This window comes from Notothenia rossii, assembly GCF_949606895.1.
Source record: "Notothenia rossii genome assembly, chromosome: 11".
NCBI lineage: Eukaryota > Metazoa > Chordata > Actinopteri > Perciformes > Nototheniidae > Notothenia > Notothenia rossii.
This window is the reverse complement of record NC_136910.1, coordinates 22,965,078-22,989,153: the sequence shown is the minus strand read 5'-3', so window position 1 is coordinate 22,989,153 and position 24,076 is coordinate 22,965,078. Positions and strand designations below refer to the sequence as shown.

General features: G+C 43.4%; 1 protein-coding gene across 1 annotated transcript in view; it reads left to right on the top strand.

The window, feature by feature from the left end:
• Window positions 1–24,076, top strand: part of gsg1l2b (gsg1-like 2b) — a 39,948-nt gene that overhangs the window by 13,074 nt on the left and 2,798 nt on the right. The window contains exon 4 of the mRNA XM_079659343.1: window positions 23,517–23,628. Coding sequence (XP_079515469.1) covers window positions 23,517–23,628 — 112 coding nt within the window. The remainder of the gene's footprint in view (window positions 1–23,516; window positions 23,629–24,076) is intronic.

Sequence of the window (24,076 nt, the reverse complement as noted above, 5' to 3'; positions counted from 1 at the left end):
CTCAATTTACTTATTTTTCATTGAGAGAGTTAAAGAACATAAATTCCTTGGAATCACAATTGATGAGAAACTGAGCTGGAAACCAAACATAAAACATATTCATTCCAAAGTCTCAAGAAGTTTTGCAATATTAAACAAGGCAAAACAGATTCTTGATCAAAATTCCCTCTACATTCTTTACTGTTCATTGGTGTTACCTTATTTAAGTTACTGTGCAGAGGTTTGGGGCAGTAATTATAAAACTACAACACAATCCCTATTTATTGTACAAAAAAGAGCAATAAGACTTATTAAAAATGTTGGCTATAGGGATCATACAAACCCTTCTTAGAGCTAAAATTATTAAAACTGTCAGATCTTGTTGAATTCCAAATTGCACAAATCATGTTCAAGGCAAAACACATTAAATTACCTGGGAATATTCAGATATTGTTCAATGAAAGACAAGGGAATTATTATTTACGTCGTTCATTTATATTCACTAATGTTAGGGTGCGCACAACAAAGAGAAGTTTTTGTGTTTCTGTTTGTGGGGTGAAGATCTGGAACAATTTGAGTGAGGAGCTAAAGGGATATCCAAACATAAAACTATTCAAAAAGAGGTATAAAGACACAATTCTCACAAGGTACAGGGATGAAACTGCTAAACTATAACTGTTTATATTCTTGTTTTGTATTCTATTTATGAATTTGTGTTTGTATGAATTTGTGTATGTACATATGTGTATATATATATAAATATATAGAGACCATTCTCCTAACTTGCCTGTATATATTATATGAATGATTATATAAATTATTCAAGGTTAAAGTACAAATTGATATTGTATGGTAACATATATTAAGATGTAAAAAAACAAAAACCAAAAAAAACAGGGAGAAGGGGTCGGATTAAATAAGTGTAAACTTCTTCCAGCCCCTTTTCGGAACGTGTAATTAGCTAAAGCTTTGTTGTTTATTGATATCAGACAATGATACTACAGATTATTCAATTATTAATTAAATATTTCGTTTTGTTATTGCATTCATTTGATAGTACTGTATCATGTCTGTATCATCTTTTGTTTCATTTTTGTTTTCTTTGGTTTTACACGCTTGAAAAAACAAAATAAACTAAACTAAACTAAATGTTGTCTTTATGATAAATAATTGTAATTTCAGTTAGACTTTCAAACAATTTAGACCTTTGCCCTGTTTCAATGATGGCATATGACCAAAACATATGAGCCCCTTTCAGCCCCTGAGAAGACATCCAGCCAGTTTCCAGTCGGCCTTCTCTCTTGGTGGAGGATTTAACAATGACCTTCTCTCCATACTAATCCACTCTGTGAAAACGATCCTGACAAGCACAATCTAGACAGTGAATAAGCAGCTAAATATACTCTGCTCAACGGCAAAAACTCAAGGCATTTCACTGACTTTAACATATCAGGCTCAGGAAATGTATAAAAGTGCCATTGGGTGAGGAATAGTACACCTGGCTCCAAACTTCAAATATGTTCTTTGATGTGAAAAGTTTGTAACATATCTATTGTTTCGAGACAACCAGGTAGTACAAGTAAAATAGCCTTTAGCCCTAGAATAGCCTGAATTCTAGGGTGGAATTAGAGAATCTCACTGTGTTAATCTTGAACCTTAAAACTGGAGTTTAAAAAGATGCAACAATCAGACTGGTCATGGGTAGAGCCAATCACATTTGAACTGATGCAGCTATAAAGAGTTTCCTGAAGATGAAGACAGCATTCAAGTTGAAATGTTAACATGTGATCTCCACAACTCATCTCTCTATTAATTTAAACTCCAAATTTTGGGAAATGCGCTTATTAGCTTTGTTCAATTAATAAGATAAGTAGATCTATACCAATCCTGTCTATTTGGTAAGTAAAGGGCTCAAGATGCGTAGCGATAAATCTGTCTTGATATTTTTTATTACGTCAGACTTCATCTATGATTGACGTTGTCGGCATCTTGGCATCCAGGCTAATCTAAAATGTGTTGACGGACAGCTAGCAGTTAGCAACCTGCAGTGTTTCCCCTAGGATGGAGTCATAGCAGCGGTGCTAAGGCATGTGGGCCCAGCATAATGTGAGCGCGGACCGCATGGAATTTTTTAGTGTGTGCACGTGCGAAGTGCGCCCCACCAATTTGTTTCTATGTGTCTGCCAGCACAAGAAAGGCTCGTCTTGAGGCCTAGTACCAGGGCCGGTTCTAAACAATTCGCTGCTCTAGGCGAGATTTTATATATAAAGAATAAATGAAAAATCTCTACTAAAGACTATACACTACAAAAACAGAAACTTATTGACATAGGTAATATATGTCAAAATGGCTTCAAATCTATTCAGTATTGTATGAACATGTTTGAATTCACATCCTCTAGGGGGGTCCGGGGGTATGCATTTTAAAGTAAAATGCCTCAATCTGGTGGACTTTGAGCACACAATTACTAGAGACCTGATCTAGGGGGTACAACTCTAAAAACCCATCTGAAAAAGATTGTGAACATAACCAATAACCTACCATACCTTATTTTATTTTTGTTGTTCATTCATATCTTAGTTTACTAGTTAACATTTATTTATTAAATGCATATTTTTTGTCTCTCCAACTTTAAACGATATTTTTGGTTTATTGTCCTATAGTATACATTGGAATGATTTCAAACCTGTTTTTATTTATCTTAGTAATTATAAAGGACTGCCTTGGAAAAATGTGTTTACATAATTTGTGGTCAAAACATTTGAGACCCACTGAGATAACTTAGACTAAAGTCCATCCATCCATCCATCCATCTTCTCCCGCTTATCCGTGGTCGGGTCGCTGAGGTAGCAGTTCCAGCAGAGAGCCCCAAACTTTATTTTCCCTGGCCACATCAACCAGCTCCTACTGGGGGATCCCAAGGCGCTCACAGGCCAGCGAAGAGATATAATCCCTCCACCTGGTCCTAGGTCTACCCCTTGGTCTCTTCCCAGCTGGACGTGGCTGGAACACCTCCCTAGGGAGGCGCCCAGGTGGCATCCTAACTAGGTGCCTGAACCACCTTAACTGGCTCCTTTCGATGCGAAGGAGGAGCGGTTCAACTCCGAGTCCCTCCCGGATGACCGGACTTCTCACCTTATCCCTAAGGGAGACACCAGCCACCCGATCTCGTTCTTTCGGTCATGACCCATCCTTCATGACCATAGGTGAGGGTAGGAACGAAAATGGCCCGGTAGACAGAGAGCTTTGCCTTCTGGCTCAGCTCCCTTTTCGTCACAACGGTGCGGTAAAGCGACTGCAGTACCGCTCCCGCTGCTCCGATTCTCCGACCCATCTCACGCTTCATTGTTCCCTCATTCGAGAACAAGACCCCGAGATACTTGAACTCCTTCACTTGGGGTAAGGACTCATTCCCTACTTGGAGTGGACAGTCCATCGGTTTCCTGCTGAGAACCATGGCCTCAGATTTAGAGGTGCTGATCCTCATCCCAGCCGCTTCACACTCGGTTGCGAACCGATCCATTGAGTGCTGAAGGTCACAGACCGATGAAGCCATCAGAACCACATCATCTGCAAAAAGCAGTGGTGCAATCCTTAGTCCACCGAACTGCAGACCCCCTCCCCCACGACTACGCCTCGAAATCCGATCCATGTATATTACAAACAGGATTGGTGACAAAGCGCAGCCCTGGCGGAGGCCAGCCCTCACCTGAAATGGGTCCGACTTACTGCCGAGGACCCGGACACAGCTCTCGCTTTGGGAGTACAGACATTGGATGGCCCTGAGTAGAGACCCCCTCACCCCATACTCCCGCAGCACCTCCCACAGTGACTCCCTGGGAACCCAGTCATACGCCTTCTCCAAGTCTACAAAACACATGTAGACTGGATGAGCGTACTCCCAGGCCCCCTCCAGGATCCTTGCGAGAGTAAAAAGCTGATCCGTCGTTCCACGGCCAGGACGGAATCCGCATTGTTCCTCCTCAATCTGAGGTTCGACAATCGGCCACAACTGGGGCATTGCCACTGTGAAGTTGTTTGACGACCTCAGTGACCTCCCCCCGGGAGATTGGTGTTGATCCCCCGTCATACTCCAGCTCTGCCTCTAACATAGAGGGCGGAGTTGTCGGGTTCAGGAGTTCCTCAAAGTGCTCCTTCCAACGCCCTAACACTCCATCAGTTGAGGTCAACAACGTCCCATCCTTACTGTACACAGCTTGGATGGTTCCCTGCTTCCCCCTCCTGAGGTGTCGGACAGTTTTCCAGAACAACTTTGGTGCCGCCCGAAAGTCCTTTTCCATGTCTTCTCCTAACTTCTCCCACACCCGCTGCTTTGCCTCGGCCCCGGCTGAGGCTGCTGCCCTTCAGGCCTGTCGGTACCTTGCAACTGCCTCGAGAGTCCCCCGGGATAACAAATCCCTGAAGGCCTCCTTCTTCAGTCGGACCACCGGTGTCCACCAGGAGGTTCGAGAGTTACCGCCCCTTGAGGCACCTCGGACCTTGAGACCACAGCTCCCCGCCGCGGCTTCGGCAATAGAGGCTTTGAACTCAGACCACTCTGGTTCTAAAGACTAGACTAGACTAAAGTGAATTATCTAAACACTCCTTTACCTCACTGAGCCTCTCAGTCTGACAGGAGAGCTCTCCTCCAACATTGTAGAAACATACTTCTTATATCCGTTACGCAGCTAGCACCAGATTCTAGTAACAACAGCGCCGGTACCGGTGCGCCCTCTCTCTCTCTCCCTCTCTCGCTCCCACGCTCGCACTTTGGCTGTGAGCTGCGAGCGCATGATAAGCCAACATCCCCCACTTTCATCACTTGCAGCGCCCATCGTACAGGGCAAATGAAAAGTGTAACCGGGGTGAAAAGGGTGTTACATTTACTTAATTATGAATGTTGTTACATCAAGGCCGAAAATTAGGATGAGCGCCAACGGTCAAAATGTTTTTTCCACTCCCAGAGCTACCAGCGCAGCGCCCCCCAGATCTGTCGCCCCAGGCGACTGCCTATGCCAAAAATCGGCCCTGCCTACATACAGTGACAATGTCTCAAGATTTAGCAAAAATACACCTTTATTGAACATATAAATACAAATCCTACATAACAAACAATCAAAAATGAAAAAGGGTCACCACTTATTATTATTTTAATTAAAAAAACAATATATATATATATAATTTTTTTGGGAGCTGGCTGGCGCACCCTAGCAGCATATTTCAGCAGCGGCGCTGCGCCGCCACTATTTGTATATAGGGGAAACACTGACCTGATATGACACCTATGACCCAATGCATCCCTAAAAATGCATCCCTAAAAATGCAAAGGCGTAACAATATATAAACATATTAGTTACAAAAACCAGGCTTGATACTTGTGTATTTTTGCTGTTGAGTTGGGCATTTTAACATTGTGGTCTTCAGAGATTGACTCCCTTTTAGAGCCAGCACCAAGTTTTCATTTGAAATAACGCTTTTGGCCTTTTTTGGTGCTGCTCAGCCCTGTAGTTTGTTGCTTGGTCATGACACAATTTAGCTTCCACCTAGTTGTTCAGATTTAGGAGACACAGAGTCTGGCAAGTTTGATAAGGACAAGGAGGACAGGTGTTCCTACTTTAATAAAATGGTGTGTTGTGTCCTCATGCGCAAGCACGGGACAAACTAAAAGGTGACCCACTAATAGAAAAATTGCACCATAGCACCATTAGAGTTCTTGAACACCACAGGGAGCCTTTTAGCAGGAGCAGAGAGGTTTTCTGTTGAATTGTTTAATCTTGAAGCATCCAGCACTAAGTCTATAAAGGAATGCCCCTACAAACACAGTTAAGATAATCTTGTGTTCAACACTTAAACTCCTGACTATTCACAAAGTTGTATTGAAACCTTTTTTTAGAACATTGGATATTTAAACCTTTCTGAGCCTGAGGCTGCATATTGATCAGCTTCGAGTTGGAGATGGGATTCTCATGGTCCGACTTATGCTTTGATTTTGGGCTGAGCACAGAGTCAGCTTATTCCCCTTTGATCTTTTTGACATGTGAAGCAATGAAGAGAATGTTCCTTACTGGTTAAATATCCTTCAAATGTTGGGTTACTTTCTTGTTGCATCATTAGTTTCATGTGACATCTTTTCTGGTTGTACACTTTATTCAGAAATCACATTTCTACTTTATGGCTTTAGGGAACAATAGCATAGAGTTGTTAGCCTACTTGGAAACATGTAAGAATAAAATCAGGAATTCTCAGTCAAACTCACACACACCATCCTGCTGACGTAAATACTCAAAAGTACACTACATGTTTATTCATCCGCAGCTGAAAATAGTTGCCAGGCATCTCTGTAGAAGAAACATTTCTTAAAATAGTTTCGTAGCATAGCAACCTTGTAAAAATCCCAAGAACAAGAACATTTGCCAGAACATATTCGGATTTAGGTGCGTTTTATACCTGCCAGTTTAATCTGTTCATGGAGTTGACACAAACTTTTGCATCACAACAGAAATGCACTTCTGCCCATATTTCAGTCGTCTAGTCATGGTGTCCTCTTTTCATTTTTAGCTGACAGGAGTCTAAACCAGCATGCTCTCCTGATTCTGAAGCCTTAAAAACTCAAGTTTGAGTGAGTTGTGTTTTCATGGCCTCGCCCTTGCGTTTTGCCCGTTCTCACTTTCAGTGGAAATCTAACTGAACCTCTCAGCACCGTCTGCTTATGTTTTATATATGCATGACTCACTCTCTGAAGAAGTGAGCTGTGTGTGTAAGGTGGGAGGTGAACCATGTCAAGTTCATACTTTTTATACTTTCAAAAAATATGTTAATTTTGACATTTTCGGTGCAGAATCTGGAGCAGGCTGTTGGTTTATTTACAGCTTCCCAAGCCTAGCAGACATGGTATGGTGCTTTAAAAATGTTCAATAGGAAGACATCTAAAAGTGGTTTCTGTTAAACATACTTACCCTAACCCTCATTTTTGACGGACTGGGTTTCAAGTGCACGAAAGTAAGCCAATTAGAAAGTGTTTTTAATAGCCACCTAGGATGCACAGTATTTTAGCGTTTTGTACATCAGTAATAATGACAATGAGCTCATTTTAAAATAATCTGTAGAATCTGTAGCAGCCTGTTGGTTTATTTACAGCTTCTCGAGCCTAGCAAAACATGGTGTAGTGTGTTAAAATGTGGAATATTGAGGCATTTAAAAGTTGTTTTTGATAAACAATTTAGATACTACCCAACCCTAACCCTAATTTTAACTGGGCTTCAAGTGCATAAAAGCTAGGCCATTTCAAAGCTTTCTTTTAGCTGTACTGTATTGGAATGTTTTGTATTTCAGTAATAATGACAATAAGCTATTTTGTATTAAATTGAAATCTATTTTGACTGTGGGTTACAGTCATTTTGGCTCCTGTTTGCTTAACCTCCTGATAATCCAAGCAGGCCCAAGTTTTTGCATTGTTTCCTAAAAAGTCAACACTTTATAGCCCCCGTTCAGCCTTTGAATTGGAGGCGAACACTCTCTGTAAAATAAATCAATTGGTGCATAAAAAAGAATAGACTTGATGAAAAGTAATGACTATGACCAACAGCGCACACACAGTCTATTTTAATTTTTCTTCTCATCTGGTCATTCAAATACAAAGATGTTTTTTGGACGAGTAAGAGTTTTGTGATAATTTCACGCATACATTTTGTTTTAATGTGTGTATCTCAACAATTGCTTGTACATCTACAGTTCTATGTTTCTACGGTTTCCCTTTTTTGAAGATAGATTACAGACTGCCTCTACACAGCACAGAGAGAACTTGCTAGTTGGCTGTTGGCTGGAGTCTTCCATGTTTATTCCGATATGACTTAAATGAATGAATTGGCCAAGACGCAGACAGAGTGAGGCAACGCAACACTCCGCTCTGTAGCCACTAATTCTTTGATGTCTGTTTGGTGTGTCAGGGCCTTTTAAACATTTACACACTGAGCGACAAAAGTTGACAGTTCAGAGAGAATGGTCAAATATTTTGGTTGCAACCCAAAAATATCCCTGTGAGATACTGCTGCTAAGAGCCTTACCTACAAACCTTCTGTAAATACAAAGGTCCTGACTAATTTCCTGATTATAGGACTGCTTTCTGCACTGTAAAAAGATAAGGAGGACTGTTAGCCTCCACATATGTTATTACATCATGAGTAGCAATAGGGGGAAGTGCAGTTTCTATGATGGGAGGGGTTAGCTAATCAACTCAAATCCCATTTGATTGGATTTATGTATGTATTGGAATTTAGAATATCTACACATTAAACAAGGACTTGGCAACAATTCCTTTTTAGTTTTCCATTTCCATTGTAGTGTTTCATTTAACAAGGCAACAATCACACAATCTTGGTGTGAGGAGGAGATGCATTTGTTAGCTTCTAGTTTGGTCAAACCAACAGTAAGAGCTCAATAGTATCTAAGAAACGGGGAAACCCAAGACCAAAAGCTTTACTCATTTTCATCTTCTTACCGCCCATAAATTGTGAAGATAATTGAATCAAAACAGTTTACAAAAAGGATGGGTACACACTGTAAAATAATGTCTATTTATGATGCTTTGTTACTAGTAACATGTGGTTGTGACAAGTTCAGGGATTTCTAGTAGTTGTCAAGATTAAAAGTAATTTATAAAGCAGAAATGTGGTTTTGTTTTCTGCCTACTTATCCTGTTAATTATCTATCAGCTTTATTTTGAGGCCACAAGTGTTGGTGGTCACAGAATGGTGAATATTCTCTCAACTAGTCTAGTAAATCTTAATTTTCGAACAAAAAATAAACCTGGATCAAGTGAAGGTAGGGATTTTAAACATCGTGATTTTGAAGTTGTTTGCATAACATTTTTTAATGTGGGGGAAAAAATTACAAAAATACAAAATAACCACTGGTTAGGCCTGCTACCCTAAAATTGCTGAACAATATCAACCTTTACCGACAACACTTGATCACTTTTCTTTCTCTAACAGAGCTAAACACAGCATGTCATGTCTAATCTATGTATGTCTTTCTTAAGTGCTTTGGCACTAGACATAAACAACCTGTTTTGACACTTATTGACTCCATATAGAACCACCTGACCTTGCGAGCAGAGCATGAATAATTTCACCATCACAGAACGTGCCAGGACTCAGATGTGTTCCATCCTGACACAGAGCTGTGATCTGCATGTCATTATGATAATATTGCCCTGGGATATCTTGAGGAATAAACATGAGCATTGAGAGGGATGAGATGGGGTTTTAGGTGTTTGAATCTATGCGCTCTTGTTCAGTCCAGGGATTTGGGGGGGCTTAAGTGGTAATCGGATTGGTGGGCTACACATGCTGGTTTTTATCCCTGCTCTACTTTGTAAGCATTGATGATTCCAGTGTGAAGAGAGCCAGAGCTGGTGTTTCAGCTGTCAGAAACTGGCACCAAACAGAGACACATAAAGGGGGGAAAGACAAGTGAACAGGATAAGGGGGAACGGTTAAAAGATGGAACAACATTAAGAAGGGTACTTGAAAAGGATTTTACTCCACTACATTCATTAAACAGCTTAAGCTACTTCTAACAAAATGCATCTCTAAAAATGTAACTAGACGACTAACTGTTTAAGTCACAAAAGAGTCAAATCATTTAAATATTTTACAAAAAGTTAATCAGAACTGAGTTCACTTGATGCAACAATATTATCTAGAAATGACACATATATAAATATAATTATATACACACATAAAGGCAATTTTTCTGCATAATGATTACTCTTACTTCTTATACTTTAAGTTCCTTCATGCCGATAACACTTGCACTTTTACATAAGTAAGATTTTGAATCTTGAAGCAGTGGGGTGGTTTGTGAACTACCTCTCTGAAAGGTCCCAATGTGTTCACTTTGATGGGCTGTCTTCTGAGTGGTTAAACATTGCTAATGGTGTTCCTCAAGGTTCTGTTTTAGGTCCGCTATTATTCTTCATCTACATCAACAGTTTAGGTGAAAATGTCGATGAAGCTACTTTACATTTTTATGCGGACGATACCGTGATGTACTGTGCAGGTCCCTCCATTAAGGAGGCTGTTGTTGAATTGCAAGCTGTTTTTCACATTATTCAGACTCAGCTCTCTGCACTAAAGCTTCTTTTAAATGTTGATAAAACTAAGGTAATGCTCTTTTCAAAAGCTAAAAATAAACCAGAGCCTGTTTTGGATATTGTAACTGCGCAAGGAATACAACTTGAAGTGTTTGCCTGCTATAAATACCTAGGTATCTGGCTTGATGATTGTCTCACTTTTAAACTTCATGTCAATAATAAGTCCTGTTCCTCACTTGTAATGAAGTATTTTGACAATAATGTATTGGCACTTTTACTCAAGTAAAGCATCTGAATACTTTTTCCACCTCTGGTGAGTAGCTTTAATTGGAAGAGAGGAGATGCACAGACAGAGCAGAGTTGCAGCATTCTTAAATTAGCTTAGCTGTGTCGTCAATGATGGCAGACCTGTCGACTTTTGGATTTCTTTACGAAAAGATTGTGTGCATGGGGGTGTCCAGCGTAGTCCAACATGTCCAGCCTCAGTTTCATACTGGACTGAAATTATTTGTACACTTTATAAGGAGCAGGCTGGATGGTCCTTTGCCGCCATGTTGTAGTCTGTCACTAGACCTGTAGGCTGATGAGGGTGAAGGTAGTCAGGTTCCTGTATTTTTTTAATGATATTTCTCGAGCTACCGGTACCTTTATTGAAGAGACCGAGTTGAAAGAGAAATGTATTTGTGGATATAAAGGGATTTATGCTGTACCTGATCAGTTTGCAGAGGTGTGAGATCATGCTGTAAAGGGTCCTGTTTATGACGCGAGCCCCAGCCTGTATTTTTGACACTTTCTATCTCACAAACAAGAACAAAGAGATTGGATATATTACCATACGTATCCCTCTGGGTCTTCCATTGCATTGATCATATTTGTAGGTCATTGGGGAGGCTTAGGAGTCATGAATAATATGATTATTATCCAAACTGTTATGTTTTCAGCGGAATTTGCAGCTAGATGTATTCTCCTAATTTTATAAGAATGTCCTGAACAATAAAGAAACACTAAACTGTGGCTGTTTAACTGCACATGATGTGAGTCAGAGAGTTATCCTGATGCAATAAGCTTCTTGTGCAGCCTTAGATCTGACTCACCGTTGCTCACCATACAGTATAGATGTTGGATCATTGTTCTGCTTCATTGATATGGATGTCGGATTATGGTCAGGTGATCAGGCTCAAACAGGAAAACAAAAAATAAAAGCACCATGTGACTCAGTTACAGTGAGTCACATGGTGCCTCGGAATTATCTGCAAATGCGATTATAATGCACATAGCACACAATAAGCTGTGAATGGAGAAGCACACTCTACTTGCATATCAACACAATGTTAATATACTCTATTACAACTAAGTCCTGAACATTTCAAGTACCAAAGAACTTGAATAGCAGCAGGGTCCCGCCGACTACTCTTCTGCCGGGGGTCCTGCCAGCCCTATGTCCCGTGCCGTTGGAGGCCCCGCCAACGATTCTTCTGCCGGGGGTCCTGCCAACCCTATGTCCTCTGCCGTTGGAGGTTCCGCTGGGGGTCCTGCCAGCTCCATGTCCTGTCCCGTTGGGGGTCCCGTCGACTACTCTTCTGCCGGGGGTCCTGCCAACCCTATGTCCTGTCCCGTTGGGGGTCCCGCCGACTGCTCTTCTGCCGGGGGTCCTGCCAACCCTGTGTCCTGTGCCGTTGGAGGCCACGCCGACTACTCTTCTGCCGGGGGTCCTGCCAACCCTATGTCCCGTGCCGTTGGAGCCCCCGCCGACGATTCTTCTGCCGGGGGTCCTGCCAACCCTGTGTCCTGTGCTGTTGGAGGCCCCGCCGACTACTCTTCTGCCAGGGGTCCTGCCAACCCTATGTCCCGTGCCGTTGGAAGCCCCGCCGACGATTCTTCTGCCGGGGGTCCTGTCAACCCTGTGTCCTGTGCCGTTGGAGGTTCCGCTGGGGGTCCTTCCAGCTCCTGTCCCGTTGGGGGTCCCACCGACTACTCTTCCACTGGGGGTCCTGCCAACTCCATGTCCTGTTCCGTTGGGGGTCCCGCCGACTACTCCTCTGCCGGGGTCCTGCCAACCCTACAGATGTAGCGATTCATTTCAGACAGTTTGAAACGCGAGGGCCGTGATTGGTACGTGATCTGCCCTCGCTCAAGGGAAAACCTCCAGCTTGACTTGAGACCGCCCCCGTGATAGATAAATGTAATTATAATGAAGCCAGCTGCAATGGATCATTGATCCACCAGGGGGTGCAGTGGGGTTCCACACTGGAGCTCATGTGAAATAAAGTCAGATACAGTACGCTGGATGTACAGCGGAACTTTGTTAAGATCCATATGTCACGGATATCGTAGTACTGTGCTAAATAAGAGACATGTAATCATTTACAAAACATCACCATGTTGTTATTTAACAAAATAATTTTGTTATTCGAAAAATCGAACGGGAGGAAATGCAGCCCGGCTCTCGATTTTTAATCCTAATTTAATCATCATCTTCACCACGATCATTTATGTTTATGTTCGCCGAATTGACATGAAATCACTGACACATATGAATATACTGTATTCAACTTCATTAAAACGTTATTAACGTGCCTAAACTCAGTAATTCACCAAAAATATGTATATTTTAATGGAGCTTCGTCGGTCGATCAAGATCCCAAAGTGTAGCGGAGGATGTTATTTTCCCCATAAGGAACAAGTCGCTGCAAATTATCCCGCTTATTACATGGCCACATTCTCAACAAAGTAACGACATGACTCCCAATATTAATTGAAATGCTTTTATGGATTTAGAAAATGTTTTTATTGATTTAAAAAATAGTTGTATGTTGTGGTGACCACGTATTGATACACTGGTTCATAATTCACACATGGAACTACAATTGGGGTTTTGTTTCCACACGGACCTGTTGTGTGTTCCTTATATATATTGTGTGCCCTCCTGGCTCTTCCTCTTGTCGTCCCGGGCTGCGACCCGACAACATGTCCTTTGCAGCTCTCTATTAAAGACAACTTTGCACCTTCGATGCACCGCCTCTGACTCCCTATCTCTCGGCACTACATTGGTGACCCTGACATATAAGTCTTGCAGAAGTTTCCGAGACGGACCCGAACACGGCAAAGGAAACTCAGGTTTCTTTCTCGAAATGCCGGGGATTTTTGGAATCGTCCGTTGCTGCCACCGGCACGCGGACTGAGGCTCGGTGCACGCCTCGCAGAATGGCTGGGGACGTTGCTCGCCATTCCCGCATCGGTCTTCCAACCAACAGGGAGATGATGCACGACCCGCTGGGTAGGGATGAACCCGATTGCTACCTCCTGGGGCTGTTTTCTTCTGCTCGTGCGGCTGCACGTCCAGGCTGCGCTAGCCTTCGACGACTAGCAGCTAACCTCGTTAGCTAACGGCTACGGCTAGCGGCTACCGACGGCTGCCAGCTAGCGGCTAACGGCTAGCTGCTAACGGCTATCGACCTTTTGAGTTTGTTTTTTTTCCCCCTGGTGCCTGAGAGGAGGTTCGACCATGTCTGGTCGGCCTCGTGTGGATCCTCTCACGATTTCACCTACCTTTTTTGGACCGTGGACAGTACGGCCCTTTTTTAGCTTTTTCTGGTGCCTGAGAGGAGGTTCGACCATGTCTGGTCGGCCTCGTGTGGACCCTCTCGCCGTTTCATCACCTCGACGGCGGCTTCTGACGCCACCCGCGCTCTCATCGGCGCCTGGGTGGCACGCTTCTGGACCCCGTCTCGCCTCGGCGATTTCGGACGTCGCCCATGCCTTTATTGGCCCGTGGGTGGCGCGCTCCGGGACCCTGCCTGGCCTCTTCCTTCGCCTCTGCGGTTTCGGACGTCGCCCATGCCTTCATTGGCCCGTGGGTGGCGCGCTCCGGGACCCTGCCTGGCCTCTCCTCTTACCGCGGCTCACGGTTGGCCTCGACGGCAGCTTCGGACGGCGCTCCGTCTGGCTTCTCCCCTGTCCACGGCTCCTTCCTCCCGGGGTGACTGCTCCTGCCTTCCTGGGATTCCGCTCCGTCCTTCCGGAGGTTTCATGCCCGCCGCCGCCGTGCCTTCGCCTGCGGCCGGGCAGCGCTTTTTCCTGCTGGGTTCGCCACGACACCTACTGCAGCCCCCTTACAACGGCCCGTTCCGGCCCGCCCCCGGTGGGGGTGCCCTCGCCCTCGTTAGGGTCCCTACCCTCTCATGCGGCCTCCTTTCGTCGGCCCGTTCCATGGCCCGGTCCTCAATTGCGACCCCGCCCTCCTCGGCCCCTGTGGTGCTTCCTCCACGGACGCGAGGATTTATTTTGCCATATTTGAATTCTGGGGGGGCTTGTGTGGTGACCACGTATTGATACACTGGTTCATAATTCACACATGGAACTACAATTGGGGTTTTGTTTCCACACGGACCTGTTGTGTGTTCCTTATATATATTGTGTGCCCTCCTGGCTCTTCCTCTTGTCGTCCCGGGCTGCGACCCGACAACATGTCCTTTGCAGCTCTCTATTAAAGACAACTTTGCACCTTCGATGCACCGCCTCTGACTCCCTATCTCTTGGCACTACAATGTATTGATTTAAATTGACATGCATCCGCTAAGAAAAATAGTCCGTTGTTACCGTTTTTTAAACTGTCTGAATGAAACGGCAGCTCTCAGCTGTATATTTACACAACTAATGGCCCATCAACCACAACTCTCCCCCCCCCCCTCCCCCCCTGATCTTTCTTCTCCGGCAGCTAAATTAACAGTAGGTTACTCTGAGTGACCATAGACTGTATGTGACAAGCTTACAGTTAGTGACGTAACAACACCATAAAAGTTGGTGGGTTGAAGGCAATACGGGAGGTAAAAATAACTAGAATAATTGTGATTTATTTATTGTGGCTTTTATGTTTTTAGGTATAAAATGTTATGTAATTCAGGCTTATAGTTCACCCTTCTCTAAAAGCCTTCAACAATGACAATATTCATTGTAATTGAATAAATCCTTCCAACACACATTGTAAAAAATAGCCTACTGTAAGTTAAGAAATCATTTCAATATGTACATCTTCTGATGTAACAACAATAACATTATAAATAGTAACATAGCTGAACATGGTATTGCACATTTAGCTTTGAGTGTTACTGACCTGAGATGTTTTTATTACATGAATTAAGGTGACTGAGGCTTTTTAACATACAGGGATGCAAACTCATCAGGTATGAAAAAGGTGACAAGGATCCGAGCCCCCGGCTCCCCCACCCCACGGAATGACAGAGGATTTTAGCAGTCAGAACAACTAAAGCAGCAGTGTTAATAATAACAGAAACGCCAGAGAGTCACATCTAATAGAAATATATAAAAGCATTTATTTTAAATTGTGGAGCAGTCAGTTTATAATTTTGGCACACTGTTGAGCATTTTGAAAATGTATTTTCGTGCCTCTGTGCAAGGCTTAAGTCTTTTTATCTTTATAGCCACATGGTGTAAAGTAACTAAGTTCATCAACTCAACAAGTACTATACTTGGGCACAATTTTGAGATACTTGTACTTTATTTAAGTATTTCAAAGTTTTGCTACTTTGTTCTTCTACTCCACTACAGTTCAGAGGTACATGCTGTACTTTGACTCCACTACATGTATTTAATACCTTTAGTTACTTCACAGATCTGGATTAATTAAGTGAAATATAATCAAGTGTTAAATCAGACTTTAGTTCCACCTGGAGTAAATCCACAAGCTACCCTGCAGTATACAAAGTCATTCAAACTAGCTGCACCTTTACCAGCTTTGAGAACACTTTCATGATCAATCATTATAAAACATATCATATCTATTATTCTGAAATGGACCAATCTGCACAATGACTACTTTTACTGTCACTACTTTCACTATATTTTGATGATAATACTTTTCTACTTTTACTTGAGGAACATTTTGAATGCAGGACTTTTACTGTAACAGAGTATTCCTACACTCTGGGACTATTACTTTTACTCAAGTACAAGATCTGAGTACTTCTACTTTTACTCAAGTACAAGACCTGAGTACTTCTACTTTTACTCTAGTACAAGATCTGTGTGCTTCTACTTTTACTCAAGTACAAGACCTGAGTGCTTCTACTTTTACTCAAGTACAAGATTTGAGTACTTCTACTTTTACTCTAGTACAAGATCTGTGTGCTTCTACTTTTACTCAAGGACAAGATTTGAGTACTTCTACTTTTACTCTCGTACAAGATCTGTGTGCTTCTACTTTTACTCAAGTACAAGATCTGAGTATTTCTACTTTTACTCAAGTACAAGACCTGAGTACTTCTACTTTTACTCAAGTACAAGATCTGAGTACTTCTACTTTTACTCAAGTACAATATATATATACTTATACCACCTCTGTTTATAGCCTATGAAAAAAACTATTAGAAATAGAAGGCTAAAGCTAACGTTAGCAGATAGTGACAATGTATGCTAGCTAGCTAGCTCAACGATTCCTTAAATAATATTGCCGCAGAAAAACTTTTCAGTTCACATCACGCTCTGCCGCTCCGACAGGGAGCTCTGCTCTGAACACCTGAACGGCCCGTTCTAACAGCTGTTCACCAGCGGTCCAGTCTGTGCCACAGTGACTCCGGACGCACAGTTAATATTAACGAACGCACCCGTAGGTAATTAAATGTATCTGCTGAAGCTAGACCATCATCTCGGAGCAGCAGAGCCTTATTATACATCCATGAGCAGAGCCGACAGGCAGGAAGACTCGAGCACACAGCTCGTACTTCATTATAATATATAAAAAAAGAACACCATGCGTGTCATGATGGCACATAACAGCTCACGGCCGCAGATTACTCCGGGTCCCAGCCCCCCCCATACCCCAAAAATATTTGTATTGCAGATCTACATGAATCACACAAACGACTTATTTTGGATTCAAAACGGCGAATTTCGCCAAAAGGTGACAAGTTTGCATCACTGAACATAGACAGAGCACAACTGAAACATAACATCTGAGATGTAACAACATAATACACTTTTCGGGGATGCTTGGGATTCGAGGAGTGAGGGACACGGCTTAGAACGGGCGTGTCGCCTGGCAGGACAGGAGAGTGTGTGCACCAGTCTGCCTTGATCTATGAATTCATGTCCGTGACACTCACTGCTGCCCACAGCTGTTTTATAGAAGGAAATTCCTTCACTTCATGAAAGTGTTTTAACCACACACACCTCTACACACACATGACGGGTGTTATTTTCCCCATAAGGAACAAGTCGCTGCAAATTATACCGCTTATTACACGGCCACATTCTCAACAAAGTAACGACTTTTATGGATTTAGAAAATGTTTTTATTGATTTAAAAAATAGTTGTATTGATTTAAAAAATAGTTGTATTGATTTAAATTGAGATGCATCCGCTAAGAAAAATAGTCCGTTGTTACAGTTCTTTAAACAATCTGAATGAAACGGCAGCTCTCAGCTGTGTATTTACACAACTAATGGCCCATCAACCACAGCTCTCTCCCCCCCTCCCCCCTTGATCTTTCTTCTCCAGCAGCTAAATTAACGGTAGGTTACTCTGAGTGACAAGCTTACAGTTAGACACAACACTGTCATTGCAAGTGACCCTCAGTTAGTTGAATTTTATGTTCAACTGCTAAATTCGTTACTGATAAAAAAAAAGGGCTTCTACTGTACCTAATTACCTTAACACTAGAATCGCCAGAGGTTTTTGTATAGGCCTACCTAAACCCGTCAAATCCCGCTATTAGAATGCAATTTTTAACAACATAGGGTGCTACATAACACACTTTCAGGAAAAGTCACGGACTGGGAGACTTTAATATTTTATTGAAAAAAGTTACATTGCACACACACAACACACATCACACAAATTGACCCGATTGGCGGTTCTAGTGTTAAATAAACTCACTAATTAATTAAACAAGTTCAATACGCATTATTCTTATTCTTATCATTCTTTATGAGCGCAGAAATAGTCTTAAAATCAGATCTGTTTTTTAAATGAAATCTGACGGCAGGCAGCGCACCTAATCGCTGGCCATTCAGCCACAGACACTGTTCGAAATGGGGGGGAGCTAGGGGGAGCTTGGCTCCCCCGAAGAGGGAGGGAGCTCCCCTGAAGGCCGACTTTGAGATAAATAGGGAGAGCCCAAAACAATCGTGCATATTTGTGTCACACAGATTAGAAATGTTGAGTTTCTGTAAATAACAGTTCTTGAAATAAATAATAGTTATTGTTCATTACAGTTTCTGAATATTTGTTTTATATTTGTGAATATGTCTGGGTGTTGCCATCTGTACGTGACGGCGCTGCATTCTTACTTACGTTGCTACGGTTATGGCGGTGATGCCGGCGCGGTATTTGAAATGTTCATATTGATATTTTTTTAACTCTGGCTGTGTAATAAAAAAATATGGCTAAACGAAAACAGCCAAGCGTAACAGCTTTTGGATTCACAAGCAAAGAAGCGAAGGAGTCTAAAAATGACAACGTGAACGGAAAACAACTTTTAGTTGGCCGGCTGTAAGCGGCGTATAGGGTCGAGCTTGACAGCTCCACACCGAGGGAGAGGCCTGCCAATGCGGAGCCTGAAGAGGCTTCAACAACGGCCACATCCGCCGGCATAGTGACACCGTCTATATTAGTAGAAGAGTGTTTTTATAGCAATTGATCGCATCCGCGCTGCTGCGCCAGTCAACAGAGCGTGCGTGTGACATATTTAGTAGCAGGATGTGCTCTGAAAAATAGGGCTCCCCGAAAGCAAATGGGTCATTCGAAAACTGACAGAGCTCCCTCTATACAAATCAAACTGTAGACGGTGTGAAAGCACCTTTTGTTTTAAATAATGGTCGGAATGTGACCTGTAAGCCTTTTGAATTACTGTGGGACAGCACATTCTAAAATAAAATGTTCAATCAATAAAGTAACATCTTATCTTATCTTAATAATATCTTCATATTAATAATAATAATAAATCCTACAGTATGTGTCCGAAAGGGAGCAGGAGGAAGCAAACACAAAAATATACTGCATATTAAAGCAAACGATTGTAAAGGTTAAAGTATGAGCATAACAAATAAAGAAGTGTAATGTAAACATTTACATTATGATTATTTAATATATAAAGGCTATATATTATTGAATTACAAGATTAGATATACTTTAGTTGATCTAAAATATTGATGTGTTCAAATGCTCTTCAAAACACAACTGAAAGTCCATGAAACTTGTCTTTCTGTATTTGTGAATGAAGCGCCATCTCCTGGTTAAAACCTGAAATTGAAAATCTGACAACGCCCTCTTGGAAAATAGTGGGAGGGCTTAACATTCCTCTATACTGGTCTTTGGCAGGTCGTAGGCAGGAAGCTGTAAACTGGAGTCCGAAATTCAGTGCTACATCTGTATGTCCCTGTCCCGTTGGGGGTCCCGCCGACTACTCTTCTGCCGGGGGTCCTGCTAACCCTATGTCCTGTTCCGTTGGAGGTCCCACTGAGAGTCCTGCCAATCCCATGTCTTGTTCCGTTGGAGGTCCCGCCGCCACCTGTCTCGCCGGGGGTCCTGCCAACTCCTGGTCCTCTTCCCTGGGGGATCCTGCCGAAGCCTGTCCCACCGGCTCTGGTTCCTGCCCGGCCTCCGGAGCTGTCCCGTCAGCGCCTTCCTGCCCGTCCTCCGGAGTTGTTCCGTCGCCGCCTGCTTCGCCCTCGAGCCCGGCCCCCTGAGAGCCACGGTCTTCGCCCTCGAGCCCGACCCCCTGACTTTCCCGGCCGTGGTCCTCGCCCTCTGGCCCAGCCCCCTGACTCTTCCTGCCGCTGCCTTCGCCCTCATGCTCGGCCCCCTGAGTTTGCCCGCTGTGGCCTTCGCCCCTCCATGGACTCTGCCTTGCCCCCGGGCCGTCCGCCCGAGGCCCCCTCCATGGACTCTGCCTTGCCCCCGGGCCGTCCGCCCGAGACCCCCTCCATGGACTCTTTCTTGCCCCCGGGCCGTCCGCCCGAGACCCCCTCCATGGTCTCTGCCTTGCCCCTGGGCCGTCCGCCTGAGATCCCTTCCGGGTCCTCCGCTGTTCCCCTGGGTTATCAGCTCAATCCCGTCCTCCTGACCCCTTCCACCCACCCTGGTGGCCCTAGTGATGCGTCCCTCCTTTGCTGTTCGGTTCTCCCTGTCATGTTTTCCTCCTTGTGTATTGTCTGGTCCCTCTCCCTGTGTTTTTCCTCCCTGTCGTTAGTTTCCCTGGTGTGCCTAATTGTCTGATTGTGTTCACCTGTTGCCCTTGTGTTTCTCCCCCCCTGCCCGACTGTCTCGTGATTACCCCTCCCTGTATTTATTCTTGTCTCTGCCTGTGTTCAGTGTTGGTTTGTCTTTTGTTGGTGACTGAGTTCACCGGGGAGTGTTCTGTTTGTCCAGATTATATTATTTTCCTTGAAAAAAAGGTATTATCAGTGTTATCTGCATTTGGGTCCTGCTTGCATCACTCAACCTTAACACAATAGACCTCTTTTAGACAAAATCAACCCTTATTTCTCGGCTAAAAAAGGAAAAGATATTGAATTATTGACCTAAATTGACCACACAAGAGCACAGATGCATAACATCCAAAACCTAATGAAAGTGATCATAATTATTTTCTTGGGAATAACGTATGCAAGTAAACATGTTATTTTCCTGGCACTAACATAAAATAAACCTTTATACCGACATACAATCAAATGAGAAAAGGTCAGATTTTACCCAAGGACAACAGGAAGGTTAAATATACAACTTGAGCATGTACTTTATTACGACTGTCAAATGCATTCATGTATAACATCCACTCAAAGCAAGATTTACTTTGCTGTTCCAACAGGTACTCAGTCTTACATGATAAAACACTGCCACCAAGTGGTGACTGCAGAGAAGTGCAGTGATTGGTCAGTAGGGTGTCAGGACAGTATGACCCTACACCAGGTGTCTCAGACTCCAGGCCCGCGGGCCACTTACAGTTTCTCATGGCCCCTTTGTTGATATCATGTAATAGTTTTAATCTGGCCCGCGCGTTTACGTTTGCGCTTTATATTTCAATGCTATTTTTCCCGCTGCTGCTGCTGCTGCTGGCAGGGAACTGCTGCGCGGAGTTCCCTCGCCCCTCCCCCCTCCGAGGGAACTCCGCCACACGTCAATCAAATGCGTGATCCAAAAGTGACACAGAGTGGAAGCAAAATATATCGCCATGTCTTCATCAAAACTTTCAGGGAAAAGAAAAATCGATGATGACTACAGAACATTTTAGGAGAAGTGGGAGACTGAATATTTTTTTGTTGAGTACAGGGGAAACGCAACGTGCCTTATATGCACAGAGAAAATCGTTGTATACAAGGAGTATAACGTCAAACGTCACTACTCAACTAAACATGCAGAGTATGCAAAATACCTGGGAGATGAGAGAGAGAAAAAAAAGTCACAGAGCTAAAAAAAATTATATGGAAGCAACAACATCTCTTCAAGAAAGGAAGCAATGAGGCTGATTTAGCAGTCGAAGCTAGCTATGTGGTGAGTGAGATGATTGCTAGAGCGGGAAAGCCGTTTACGGAAGGCGAGTTTGTAAAAAAATGCATGTTGCAGGCTGCAAGTATAGTCTGTCCGGAAAAGAAGGGTCAGTTCAACAACATCTGCCTGTCAGCTAACACAGTGGCAGAGCGCATTTCTGACTTATCAAGTGACATATATGAACAGCTGTGCGACAAAGCCAAACTTTTCCGTGCATACTCTGTGGCTCTTGATGAGAGCACAGACATCACTGACACCGCTCAGCTCGCAATGTATGTCTGTGGTGTTGATGACAATTTTGAAGTGACAGGAGTTGCTTACAGTGAAACCAATGCATGGCCAGATCACCGCTCAGGAGATATTTCAGCAACTGTGTGATGCCATTGCGGATATCGGTCTGCCATGGAAGAGGTTTGTTGGAATTACGACGGACGGAGCGCCATCAATGACAGGGAGAAAAAACGGGCTGGTGGCACTTGTTCAAAGAAAACTGGAGGAGGAGGGTGTGGAGGAGGCTATTGCTCTGCACTGCATTATCCATCAGCAGGCCCTTTGCAGCAAATGCTTGAAGTTTGACAATGTGATGTCTGTCGTTGTGAAATGCATCAACCATATCAGATCCAGGGGCTTAAAGCACCGCCAGTTCCGTGCTTTTTTGGAGGAAATTGAGTCAGAATATGAGGATGTGCTCTACTTCACAGAGTTACGTTGGCTCAGCAGGGGAAACGTCCTGAAGAGGTTTTTTGAGTTGAGAACAGAACTGAAAGTATTCATGCTGGAGAAGGGTGGGATGGCTGTTCCCGAGCTGAGTGATCCCAAATGGCTCATGGACTTAGCTTTTCTTGTTGACATCACGCAGGAGCTGAATGCTCTGAATAAGAAGTTGCAGGGCCAGGGCCAGCTTGTTAGTGCAGCATATGACAATGTCAGAGCATTCTCTACAAAACTGATGTTATGGAAAGCCCAGCTCCCTCAGAAAAACCTCTGCCATTTCCCAGCATGCAAGGCTCTCATGGACAGGGGCACAGCATTCAGTGGTGAGAAGTATATTGATGCCATTGTGAAGCTACAGGAGGAATTCGATCAGCGGTTTGCAGACTTCAAGACACACAGAGCCACTTTCCAAATGTTTGCAGACCCCTTCTCCTTTGATGTGGAAAATGCCCCTGGTGTGCTTCAAATGGAGCTCATCGACCTGCAGTGCAATTCTGAGCTCAAAGCCAAGTTCAGGGAAGTGAATGGGAAAGCAGACAAGCTTGGACAGTTCATGAGAGAATTGCCCCCCTCCTTCCCTGAGATTTCCAGGATGTTCAAGTGGACCATGTGCCTTTTTGGGAGCACATATATGTGTGAACAGCTCTTCTCCACCATGAACTTCAATAAGTCAAAGTACAGGTCCATTTTGCAGAATATTTGAAGCGGTCCAGACTTGCCCAGACTCTATGTCCAGCGGCCCCCAGGTAAATTGAGTCTGAGACCCCTGCCCTACACACTCTCTCCCTATACCCACAGCAGTCTGCATCTGTCTTTACCTCACCTATTGTTCTACCTGACCTGGTGCAACGCAGATATGTTATTCTGTGAAACAAATGGAAACAACAATCCTGTATGTACAGGACTGTTGCAAAAGCGGCTCATTTAAAATGAGAAGAGGTTTACAAAAAATAGTTATTTGAGTTTTACTATGATTATCTTTTAATACTTTTTGTCAGAGAGGTTTCAAATCAGAAAAACTTTCGCCAGTTCCTTTTCCTGTCGTAGATAGAGAAGTTCATTCCGAAGTTTACCATTTACACCCTCCACCTTAAAAAGCAGAGCCTCATTCTGCTCAGATTGAGACTACAGACGGAGTTCATTCTGTCACAGAGTGCTAGGGGTCTGATCGGAAATGGGCCAGTGTGATTTCCTCTCTCATCTCTGGTCACTCTCTGTCTACAGGTCTGCTGGGCATGGTGGCCCACATGATGTTCACCACAGCCTTCCAGCTGACTGTCAGCCTGGGCCCAGAGGACTGGAAGCCTCAGACCTGGGACTACAGCTGGTCCTACATGTGAGTCCCCAGTCATTCACATCACATCCATTCATTGTTCAGTTTCAACTGTCTTAGGGGAGATTATTAGTCATATTTTACTCTTCTTTGTGCCAGTAGGATTGTGGTGGACTAAACACAAACATTATTAACAACATTTATTAGTTTAATGAGAAAGGCCATAAAAAAAGGGGTGATATATCATTTGAAAGTAGTGTATGTTTAATTATAATAACAAGCTGTGTTCCCCTGTCACACAATATGTATGTGTTGATTATGAAAAAAAAGGTGAATAAGCATTTAATATTTCAAGATAATAGCACATACTTATTTATTTTTATTTCACAAAAACAAGATTTCCCTGTCAGGTTCTGAATGATCCTTTCATATTATTTTTGTAATGTTGATTAGTATTTGTCTATTATCTTCTCTCTCCGTCTTCCTGTTCTACTAACACATTCTTATGATA